This window comes from Salmo trutta, chromosome 19, assembly GCF_901001165.1.
Source record: "Salmo trutta chromosome 19, fSalTru1.1, whole genome shotgun sequence".
NCBI lineage: Eukaryota > Metazoa > Chordata > Actinopteri > Salmoniformes > Salmonidae > Salmo > Salmo trutta.
The window spans coordinates 905,781-917,944 of record NC_042975.1 but is presented as its reverse complement, the minus strand read 5'-3'; the positions used below and the strand labels follow the sequence as shown (position 1 = coordinate 917,944).

General features: G+C 44.9%; 1 protein-coding gene across 1 annotated transcript in view; it reads right to left on the bottom strand.

Annotated features, from left to right (window-relative positions):
- The window catches only part of LOC115155043 (large neutral amino acids transporter small subunit 4), a 29,073-nt gene extending 17,217 nt beyond the window's left edge, over positions 1–11,856 (bottom strand). The window contains exons 1-7 of the mRNA XM_029701839.1: positions 11,809–11,856; positions 9,744–9,877; positions 9,526–9,606; positions 7,734–7,930; positions 6,653–6,796; positions 4,853–4,870; positions 1,330–1,462 (exon numbers count right to left, since the gene is read on the bottom strand). Of these exons, the coding sequence (XP_029557699.1) occupies positions 1,330–1,462; positions 4,853–4,870; positions 6,653–6,796; positions 7,734–7,930; positions 9,526–9,606; positions 9,744–9,877; positions 11,809–11,856 (755 nt within the window). The remainder of the gene's footprint in view (positions 1–1,329; positions 1,463–4,852; positions 4,871–6,652; positions 6,797–7,733; positions 7,931–9,525; positions 9,607–9,743; positions 9,878–11,808) is intronic.
- Positions 11,857–12,164: the final 308 nt, after the last annotated feature.

The following is a 12,164-nucleotide window of genomic DNA, read 5'->3' as shown; positions in this document are numbered from 1 at the left end:
TAGGGGATGTAAGGTATAGGGGATGTAAGGTATAGGGGTTAAGATGTAAGGTATAGGGGATATAAGGTATAGGTGATGTAAGGTATAGGTGATGTAAGGTATAGGGGATGTAAGGTATAGGGGATGTAAGGTATAGGTGATGTAAGGTATAGGTGATGTAAGGTATAGTTGATGTAAGGTATAGGGGATGTAAGGTATAGGAGATGTAAGGTATAGGGGTTAAGATGTAAGGTATAGGTGATGTAAGGTATAGGTGATGTAAGGTATAGGTGATGTAAGGTATAGGTGATGTAAGGTCTAGGGGATGTAAGGTATAGGGGATGTAAGGTATAGGTGATGTAAGGTATAGGGGATGTAAGGTATAGGGATGTAAGGTATAGGAGATGTAAGGTATAGGAGATGTAAGGTATAGGGGATGTAGGTATAGGGGATGTAAGGTATAGGTGATGTAAGGTATAGGGGTTAAGATGTAAGGTATAGGGGATGTAAGGTATAGGAGATGTAAGGTATAGGTGATATAAGGTATAGGGGATGTAAGGTATAGGGGATGTAAGGTATAGGGGTTGTAAGGTATAGGGGATGTAAGGTATAGGGGTTGTAGGTATAGGGGATGTAAGGTATAGGGGATGTAAGGTATAGGGGTTGTAGGTATAGGAGATGTAAGGTATAGGGGATTTAAGGTATAGGTGATGTAAGGTATAGGGGATGTAAGGTATAGGTGATGTAAGGTATAGGGATGTAAGGTATAGGGATGTAAGGTATAGGGGATGTAAGGTATAGGGGATGTAAGGTATAGGGGATGTAAGGTATAGGGGATGTAAGGTATAGGGGATGTAAGGTATAGGGGTTGTAGGTATAGGAGATGTAAGGTATAGGGGATTTAAGGTATAGGTGATGTAAGGTATAGGGGATGTAAGGTATAGGTGATGTAAGGTATAGGGGATGTAAGGTATAGGGGATGTAAGGTATAGGGGTTAAGATGTAAGGTATAGGGGATATAAGGTATAGGTGATGTAAGGTATAGGTGATGTAAGGTATAGGGGATGTAAGGTATAGGGGATGTAAGGTATAGGTGATGTAAGGTATAGGTGATGTAAGGTATAGGTGATGTAAGGTATAGGTGATGTAAGGTATAGGTGATGTAAGGTATAGGGGATGTAAGGTATAGGGGATGTAAGGTATAGGGGATGTAAGGTATAGGGGATGTAAGGCTATAGGTGATGTAAGGTATAGGTGATGTAAGGTATAGGTGATGTAAGGTATATGTGATGTAAGGTATAGGGGTTGTAGGTATAAGGGATGTAAGGTATAGGGGATGTAGTAACTTACTTGCTGCACGGTTCCTCCTCCCCCTCTGCATCTTCACAGTCCTTCAGTTTCCAGTCCATAATCTGACCAATCACAGGGGTCGTCATCAGACATAGTAGCTGCAGCATGCCGAAGATAGAGGAGTACAAACTGACTGTGGAGGGAGGAGGGAGGAGGGAGAAAGAGAGAGAGAGAGAGAGAAAGAGAGAGAGAGAGAGAGAGAGAGAGGGGACAGAGAGAGAGAAAGAGAGAGAGAAGAGAAAGAGGGGACAGAGAGAGAGAGGGGGAGAGGACAGAGACACAGAGAGAAGAGAGAAGAGAGAGGAGAGAGAGAGAGAGAGAGGACAGAGAGAGATGGGGGAGAGGACAGAGACACAGAGAGAGGAGAGAGGAGAGAGAGAGGACAGAGAGAGAGAGAGGAGAGAGAGAAAGAGAGAGAGAGAGAGAGAGAGAGGGGGGGACAGAGAGAGAGGGGGAGAGGACAGAGACACAGCGAGAGAGAGAGAGAGAGAGAGAGAGAGAGAGAGAGAGAGACAGAGACACAGAGAGAAGAGAGAGGAGAGAGGAGAGAGAGAGGGGGAGAGGACAGAGAGACAGAGAGAAGAGAGAGAGAGAGATAGAGAGAGACAACAGATTATTAGCCAGTCTAATAAATACCTATTCCATGTTAATCCATAGAGTTCCTGGGTTTTTGCATTAATGACTACGGTAGTAAGTTAATGAGTAGTAGATCTAGTAACTGATGATAGGCGAGCAGCTACCTAGTATTGGTTTAGCTCAGGGCAGGGACAGTCAAGGACTGGGCTAGGTTGGGGGAGAACATAGAGAATATAGAGGTCTCTAGTGGCCAAAAGGACATATTAGCACTGGCAGCGCCATTGAGGGCTTCCACAATTTTAATGTCGTCAACTGGGTGGGACTTCCAACTTCATTGGCTGATCTCTCCTGGTTCAACCGGGTCACCAAAAGGGAACAGCCAATCGTGATTTTTTGTTGTTGTTGTTGACAACTTCATAATGGTCGATAGCCTCAATGGCGCTGCCCAGGCTGTCACAGACACTATAATGGCACAGATACAAAGACGAGACCTCTATCTATCTCTATGGGGGAGAAGTACAGCAACAACACAGTTAAAACAGAGGCTAAGGTTGATGCTAATGCAGTTGCATTATACACAGCTTTGGTCATGGTTATGAAGCTAACCAATAGTAACAACGATAACTATTACATGGTTAATAAGGTTAATGCTAAAGTTGAATGACAAAGGTAACTATCACAGTCATCACAAAGCTATGGTGAAATGCTAATAGCATTTGCTATAGCTATAGAATATCCGATTGAGCTGACATATTCAGCAATTACCTTGAATAAAGTCTCGGCCAATGCGAGAACATTGCCCTTAAATTTCAATTGGGCTTTAGAGCTGAACTTCCGCAATATGGATTCAATAGAGCCCTAAGGTTTAGCATCGCGCTAAGGTTAACTGGTAACGCATAAGGCTAGGGTTTAATGCTAGCAGTACCTAACACGGTAAGCTAATGTTAACTGGTCATGCCTAAGGCTAGGGTTTAATGCTAGCAGTACCTAACAGTAAGCTAAGGTTAACTGGTAACGTCTAAGGCTAGGGTTTAATGCTAGCAGTACCTAACACGGTAAGCTAAGGTTAACTGGTAACGTCTAAGGCTAGGGTTTAATGCTAGCAGTACCTAACATGGTAAGCTAAGGTTAACTGGTCATGCCTAAGGCTAGGGTTTAATGCTAGCAGTACCTAACATGGTAAGCTAAGGTTAACTGGTCATGCCTAAGGCTAGGGTTTAATGCTAGCAGTACCTAACACGGTAAGCTAAGGTTAACTGGTAACGTCTAAGGCTAGGGTTTAATGCTAGCAGTACCTAACACGGTAAGCTAAGGTTAACTGGTAACGTCTAAGGCTAGGGTTTAATGCTAGCAGTACCTAACATGGTAAGCTAAGGTTAACTGGTCATGCCTAAGGCTAGGGTTTAATGCTAGCAGTACCTAACACAATAAGCTAAGGTTAACTGGGCATGCCTAAGGCTAGGGTTTAATGCTAGCAGTACCTAACACAGTAAGCTAAGGTTAACTGGTAACACCTAATGCTAGGGTTTAATGCTAGCAGTACCTAACACAGTAAGCTAAGGTTAACTGGTCATGCCTAAGGCTAGGGTTTAATGCTAGCAGTACCTAACACGGTAAGCTAAGGTTAACTGGTCATGCCTAAGGCTAGGGTTTAATGCTAGCAGTACCTAACACGGTAAGCTAAGGTTAACTGGTCACGCCTGGGGCCAGGGTTTAATGCTAGCAGTACCTAACACGCTAAGCTAAGGTTAACTGGTCACCCCTAAGGATAGGGTTTAATGCTAGCAGTACCTAACACGGTAAGCTAAGGTTAAAGCAGAGGTAGCCAACCCTCCCTGTGGAGACCTACTGAGTGTGCAGGCTTTTGCTCCTGCCCTGCTGTAACACACCTGATTCAGCTGTTAGAGATCATTAGCTGATGAGTAGAATGAGGTGTGTTAGAGCAGGGCTGGAACAAAATCCTGCAGCAGGGTAGCTCTCCACAAGATGGTTGGCTACTCTGCACTATTACATGTTAGCAGTCTTTACAACCGAGACAGTAGCTAACAACAGGAAAGCTAAGAGACAGACAGAGGCTAGTTTTAGGTGAGGCTAGGGAAGCTAAGAGACAGACAGGCTAGTCTTAGGTGAGACTAGGGAAGCTAAGAGACAGACAGGCTAGTCTTAGGTGAGGCTAGGGAAGCTAAGAGACAGACAGGCTAGTCTTAGGTGAGACTAGGGAAGCTAAGAGACAGACAGGCTAGTCTTAGGTGAGTCTAGGGAAGCTAAGAGACAGACAGGCTAGTCTTAGGTGAGGCTAGGGAAGTTAAGAGACAGACAGGCTAGTCTTAGGTGAGGCTAGGGAAGCTAAGAGACAGGCTAGTCTTAGGTGAGACTAGGGAAGCTAAGAGACAGACCGAGGCTAGTGTTAGATGGTATATCTACTAGTCTAATCCAATAGGGTTTGGTGTTATATCTACTAGTCTAGTCCAATAGGGTTAGATGTTATATCTACTAGTCTAGTCCAATAGGGTTAGATGTTATATCTAGTCCAATAGGGTTAGATGTTATATCTACTAGTCTAGTCCAATAGGGTTAGATGGTATATCTACTAGTCTAGTCCAATAGGGTTAGATGGTATATCTAGTCCAATAGGGTTAGATGTTATATCTACTAGTCTAGTCCAATAGGGTTAGATGGTATATCTACTAGTCTAGTCCAATAGGGTTAGATGGTATATCTAGTCCAATAGGCTTAGATGTTATATATACTGGTCTAGTCCAATAGGGTTAGATGGTATATCTACTAGTCTAGTCCAATAGGGTTAGATGGTATATCTAGTCCAATAGGCTTAGATGTTATATATACTGGTCTAGTCCAATAGGGTTAGATGGTATATCTACTAGTCTAGTCCAATAGGGTTAGATGGTATATCTACTAGTCTAGTCCAATAACCCTGCAGTCTTACCAACTTCCATTCTCTCCACTACAGGAGAGAGAAAGAACAGAGGGAGGAGGAGAAGAAGAGAGGTGCATTTTAAAACACACACAAGTCCTCAGCAACTCCTTCAAGACTGTTGGAAAAGCATTCCTCATGAAGCTGGTTGAGAGAATGTCAAGAGTGTGCAAAGCTGTCATCAAGGCAAAGGGTGGCTATTTGAAGAATCTCAAATATAACATATATTTAGATTTGTTTACAATTCTTTTGGTTACTACATGATTCTATATGTGTTATTTCATAGTGTTGATGTCTTCACTGTTATTCTACAATGTAGAAAATAGTACAAAATAAAGAAAACCCCTTGAATGGGTAGGTGTGATCAAACTTCTGACTGGTACTGTATGTAGAAAACACATATACAATGACACCACTGACATACATGGCAAACATATCTCACCAGATCCTAACCAGATCACATATTCGATTTTTGTTAAAATAATCTTCTTCTACCATACAACATTCTCATTTGTTATCATGATTCTTTTCCATATGGGGTACCCACCAGTGTTGAGGCCTCCAGGATGTTGTTCATAGCTCAGCCAGCCCTAGCAGCAGTACCCACCAGTGTTGAGGATCTCCAAGATGTTGTTCATAGCTCACCCAGCCCTAGCAGCTGTACCCACCAGTGTTGAGGCCTCCAGGATGTTGTTCATGGCTCAGCCAGCCCTAGCAGCAGTACCCACCAGTGTTGAGGCCTCCAGGATGTTGTTCATGGCTCAGCCAGCCCTAGCAGCAGTACCCACCAGTGTTGAGGCCTCCAGGATGTTGTTCATAGCTCACCCAGCCCTAGCAGCAGTACCCACCAGTGTTGAGGATCTCCAAGATGTTGTTCATGGCTCAGCCAGCCCTAGCAGCAGTACCCACCAGTGTTGAGGCCTCCAGGATGTTGTTCATAGCTCACCCAGCCCTAGCAGCAGTACCCACCGGTGTTGAGGCCTCCAGGATGTTGTTCATGGCTCAGCCAGCCCTAGCAGCAGTACCCACCAGTGTTGAGGCCTCCAGGATGTTGTTCATAGCTCAGCCAGCCCTAGCAGCTGTACCCACCAGTGTTGAGGCCTCCAGGATGTTGTTCATAGCTCACCCAGCCCTAGCAGCTGTACCCACCAGTGTTGAGGCCTCCAGGATGTTGTTCATGGCTCAGCCAGCCCTAGCAGCAGTACCCACCAGTGTTGAGGCCTCCAGGATGTTGTTCATGGCTCAGCCAGCCCTAGCAGCAGTACCCACCAGTGTTGAGGCCTCCAGGATGTTGTTCATAGCTCACCCAGCCCTAGCAGCAGTACCCACCAGTGTTGAGGCCTCCAGGATGTTGTTCATAGCTCAGCCAGCCCTAGCAGCAGTACCCACCAGTGTTGAGGCCTCCAGGATGTTGTTCATAGCTCAGCCAGCCCTAGCAGCAGTACCCACCAGTGTTGAGGCCTCCAGGATGTTGTTCATAGCTCAGCCAGCCCTAGCAGCAGTACCCACCAGTGTTGAGGCCTCCAGGATGTTGTTCATAGCTCAGCCAGCCCTAGCAGCAGTACCCACCAGTGTTGAGGCCTCCAGGATGTTGTTCATAGCTCACCCAGCCCTAGCAGCAGTACCCACCAGTGTTGAGGATCTCCAAGATGTTGTTCATGGCTCACCCAGCCCTAGCAGCTGTACCCACCAGTGTTGAGGATCTCCAGGATGTTGTTCATGGCTCACCCAGCCCTAGCAGCTGTACCCACCAGTGTTGAGGATCTCCAGGATGTTGTTCATGGCTCAGCCAGCCCTAACAGCAGTACCCACCAGTGTTGAGGTCTCCATCGCTGAGGGCCTCAAGGATGTTGTTCATGGCTCCCATGTAGAAGATGAGACGGAGCTGAGTGATGGACATGGTGACCAGAGAGAGGATGAAGAGAGGGCTGATGATGCTCTGCATGAATGACTGGGCTGAACGAGAGAAGCGGAGGTAGAGAAGAGGGGTTAGGGTTAGTGACAATGCCCCATCCACAGGGCATGAGTGGTCACTGAAGGGTTCTATGAACATGAAAACAATGTAAACCATATACCACGTCCGTCTCAGTCACCAGATCTCAACCCACTTGAACACTTATGGGAGATTCTGGAGCGGGGTCTGAGACAGCGTTTTCCACCACCATCAACAAAACAACAAATTATGGAATTGCTCCAGGAAGAATGGTGTTTACATTACTCCAATAGAGTTCCAGACACTTGTAGAATCTATGACAAGGTGTGTTGAATCTGTTCTGGCTCGTGGTGGCCCAACGCCCTATTAAGACACTTTATACTGGTGTTTCCTTTATTTTGGCAGTTACCTGTATGTTGTGTTGTTTTAAGTTGGCAGAATATTGTGCCATGTTTTGTTTTTTTTGTGTGTGTTTTACCCCCTTTTTTTCTCCCCAATTTCGTCATATCCAATTACGATCTTGTCTCATCGCTGCAACTCCCCAATGGGCTTGGGAGGCGAAGGTTGAGTCATGCGTCCTCTGAAACATGACCCATCAAACCGCGTTTCTTAACACCCGCCTGCTTAACCCGGAAATCAGCCGCACTAATGTGTTTCGGAGGAAACACCATTTAACTGATGACCGACGTCAGCCTGTAGGCGCCCGGCCCGCCACAAGGAGTCGCTATAGTGCGTTGAGCTAAGTAAAGCCTCCCCGGCCAAACCCGCCACTAACCCGGACTACGCTGGGCCAATTGTGTGCCACCCTATTGTACTCCCGGTCACGGCCGGTTGTGACACAGCCTGGGATCAAACCCAGGTCTGTGGTGACACTTCAAGCACTGCGATGCCTTAGTCCACTGCGCCACTCGGGAGGCCACATTGTGTAATGTTGTATAAAGATTCGTGCTGGGTCCTTACATTCCTCATTGGGTTTTTTGCTGACCTCCAGGTCCATGGTTGAGAGACAGAGTTTGTGTCCTTCCTTAGTGGCCAGCTCTTTCTCCTTCAGACTGTTGCTCACACTCAGACGCTTCCCCACCGTGGTCACCTGATGGTAGAACTGCTGTCCTGTGATCTTATGGTCAAAACCCAGCCAACTGAACTTTACCTTCACACTAGGGAGGGAGGGAGCGAGGGAGGGAGGGAGGGAGGTGAGACAGGGTGAGAGAGAGGGATGGCGAGGGATGGAGGAAGGGAGAGTCACGTTATTCCAGTGTAAATGTAACACAGTACAGTTAAACATTCCTAAGCTGACCTGGAGCTTGACCTTTAACAGTACAATACATACTACTGCAAATTCTAATGCACATTCTACTGCAAATTCTACTGCACATACCACTGCACATACTACTGCAAATTCTACTGCACATACTACTGCACATACTACTGCACATTCCACTGCACATTCTACTGCAAATTCTACTGCACATTCTACTGCAAATTCTACTGCACATTCTACTGCTCATTCCACTGCTCATTCCACTGCACATTCTACTGCTCATTCTACTGCACATTCCACTGCACATTCTACTGCACATTCTACTGCACATTCTACTGCACATTCCACTGCTCATTCTACTGCAAATTCTACTGCACATTCTACTGCTCATACTACTGCTCATTCTACTGCACATTCTACTGCTCATTCTACTGCACATTTCACTGCTCATTCTACTGCACATTCTACTGCACATTCCACTGCACATTCCACTGCACATTCCACTGCACATTCTACTGCACATTCTACTGCACATTCTACTGCACATTCTACTGCACATTCTACTGCACATTCCACTGCTCATTCTACTGCACATTCTACTGCACATTCTACTGCACATTCTACTGCAAAATCTACTGCTCATTCCACTGCACATTCTACTGCAAATTCTACTGCACATTCTACTGCTCATTCCACTGCTCATTCTACTGCAAATTCTACTGCACATTCTACTGCACATTCTACTGCACATTCTACTGCAAATTCTACTGCACATTCTACTGCTCATTCCACTGCTCATTCTACTGCACATACTACTGCAAATTCTACTGCACATTCTACTGCTCATACTACTGCAAATTATACTGCACAATCCACTGCTCATTCTACTGCACATTCCACTGCTCATTCCACTGCATATACTACTGCTCATTCCACTGCTCATTCCACTGCTCATTCCACTGCTCATTCTACTGCTCATTCTACTGCTCATTCTACTGCTCATTCCACTGCACATACTACTGCTCATTCTACTGCTCATTCTACTGCACATACTACTGCTCATTCTACTGCTCATACTACTGCTCATTCTACTGCTCATTCTACTGCACACTGATGGAAAATACTGTACATGTAACCCCCCTAATGGCTGGTATTACTGTTACCACTACTATATATGTGTGTGTGTGTGTGGTTGTGTGTGTGTACCTGTAGTCCATGTCCTCGGGGCCAGGGAAGGGTTCCAGGGGCCAGTTGTGTGTGTGTGTGTGTGTGTGTGTGTGTGTGTGTGTGTGTGTGTGTGTGTGTGTGTGTGTGTGTACCTGTAGTCCATGTCCTCGGGGCCAGGGAAGGGTTCCAGGGGCCAGTTGTGTGTGTGTGTGTGTGTGTGTACCTGTAGTCCATGTCCTCGGGGCCAGGGAAGGGTTCCAGGGGCCAGTTGTGTGTGTGTGTGTGTGTGTGTGTGTGTGTGTGTGTGTGTGTGTGTGTGTGTACCTGTAGTCCATGTCCTCGGGGCCGGGGAAGGGTTCCAGGGGCCAGTTGTGTGTGTGTGTGTGGTTGTGTGTGTGTGTGTACCTGTAGTCCATGTCCTCGGGGCCAGGGAAGGGTTCCAGGGGCCAGTTGTGTGTGTGTGTGTGTGTGTGTGTGTGTGTGTGTGTGTGTGTGTGTGTGTGTGTGTGTGTGTGTGTGTGTGTGTGTGTGTGTGTGTGTACCTGTAGTCCATGTCCTCGGGGCCGGGGAAGGGTTCCAGTGGCCAGTTGAAGAAGCAGTTGAAGAAGACGAGGCCGGAACACGCTGCCCAGACAACCATGATGGTGATGAAGGTCACACCAAGGTCATAGATCACCTAGGATACAACAATAACAAATGTTATAGATCACATAGGAAACAACAACAACAAATGTTATAGATCATATAAGAAACAACAACAATAACTACTGTTATAGATCACCTAGGAAACAACTACTGTTATAGATCACCTAGGAAACAACAACTACTGTTATAGATCACCTAGGAAACAACAACAACTGTTATATCACATAGGAAACAATAACAATGACAAAAACAACTGTTATAGATTACCTAGGAAAAAACAACAACACAACAACAACAGGTACAGATCACATAGGAAACAACAACAACATTATAGATCACCTAGGATAAAACAACTGTTATAGATCACCTAGGAAACAACAACAACTGTTATAGGTCACCTAGGAAACAACAACAACTGTTATAGATCACCTAGGAAACAACAACAACTGTTATAGGTCACCTAGGAAACAACAACAACTGTTATAGGTCAACTAGGAAACAACAACTACTGTTATAGGTCACCTAGGAAACAACAACAACTGTAATAGATCACCTAGGAAACAACAACAACTGTTATAGGTCACCTAGGAAACAACAACTACTGTTATAGGTCACCTAGGAAACAACAACAACTGTTATAGATCACCTAGGAAACAACAACAACTGTTATAGGTCACCTAGGAAACAACAACTACTGTTATAGGTCACCTAGGAAACAACAACAACTGTTATAGTTAAGTTATAACAGTAGTTGTTTCCTAGATAATCTATAACAGTTGTTGTTTCTTCTGTTGTTTCCTAGGTGACCTATAACAGTTGTTGTTGTTTCCTAGGTGATCTATAACAGTAGTTGTTTCCTAGGTGATCTATAACTGTCATGTTCGTCGTAAGGATGGGACCAAAACGCAGCGGGAATATGTATGCTCATCTTCTTTATTCAGATGAAAACCAAAATTAACACTTAATACAAAAACAATGACGAAAAACAGTCCTGTGAGGCACACGGCTACACACACGGAACAACTACCCACAAAAACCCATGAAAAAACACCCCTACTAAATAGGACCTTCAATTAGAGACTACTGTTATAGATCACAACAACAACTGTTATAGATCACCTAGGAAACAACAACTGTTATAGATCACCTAGGAAACAACAACTACTGTTACAGATCACCTAGGAAACAACAACAACTGTTATAGGTCACCTAGGAAACAACAACAACTGTTATAGGTCACCTAGGAAACAACAACAACTGTTATAGGTCACCTAGGAAACAACAACAACTGTTATAGGTCACCTAGGAAACAACAACAACTGTTATAGATCACCTAGGAAACAACAACAACTGTTATAGTTAAGTTATAACAGTTGTTGTTTCCTAGATAATCTATAACAGTTGTTGTTTCTTCTGTTGTTTCCTAGGTGATCTATAACAGTTGTTGTTCTGTCCTAGGTGATCTATAAAAGTTGCTGTTTCCTAGGTGATCTATAACAGTTGTTGTAGTTGTTTCCTAGGTGATCTATAACAGTTGTATTTGTTTCCTAGGTGATCTATAACAGTTGTTGTAGTTGTTTCCTAGGTGATCTATAACAGTTGTTGTTGTTTCCTAGGTGATCTATAACAGTTGTTGTTGTTTCCTAGGTGATCCATTAAAGTTGTTGTTGTTTCCTAGGTGATCTATAACAGTTGTTGTTGTTGTTTCCTAGGTGATCTATAACAGTTGCTGTTGTTTCCTAGGTGATCCATTACAGTTGTTGTTGTCGATGTTTCCTGTATCACAACCAGCTGTGATTTGGAGTCCCATAGGGTGGCGCACAATTGGCCCATCGTTGTCCTGGTTAGGGTTTGGCCGGTGTAGACCGTCATTGTAAATAAGAATTTGTTCTTAACTGACTTGCCTAGTCTATAACTAATTCATTGTTTGGATAGTAAAACAATTCTGTGTGTGCGTGTTACCTTGACTCCAGGGAAGGTGACAGCAGAGGAGGCATAGGAGCCAATCATCAGAGCAATGAATGTAGAACGCAGATTACCAAACATGTTAGGGAGCTGGGGAGAGAGGAGAGAGAGAGAGAGAGAGAGAGAGAGAGAGAGAGAGAGAGAGAGAGAGAGAGAGAGAGAGGGAGAGAGAGAGAGAGAGAGAGAGAGAGATGGAGAGAGAGAGGGGGGGAAGCAGATGGAAGGGGAAGCAGATGGAGAGAGAGAGACAGAGAGAGAGAGAGAGATGGAGAGAGAGAGAGACAGAGAGAGGCAGAGAGAGAGAGAGAAAGATAGATAGAGAGAGAGAGAGGGAGAGAGATAGATGGAGAGGA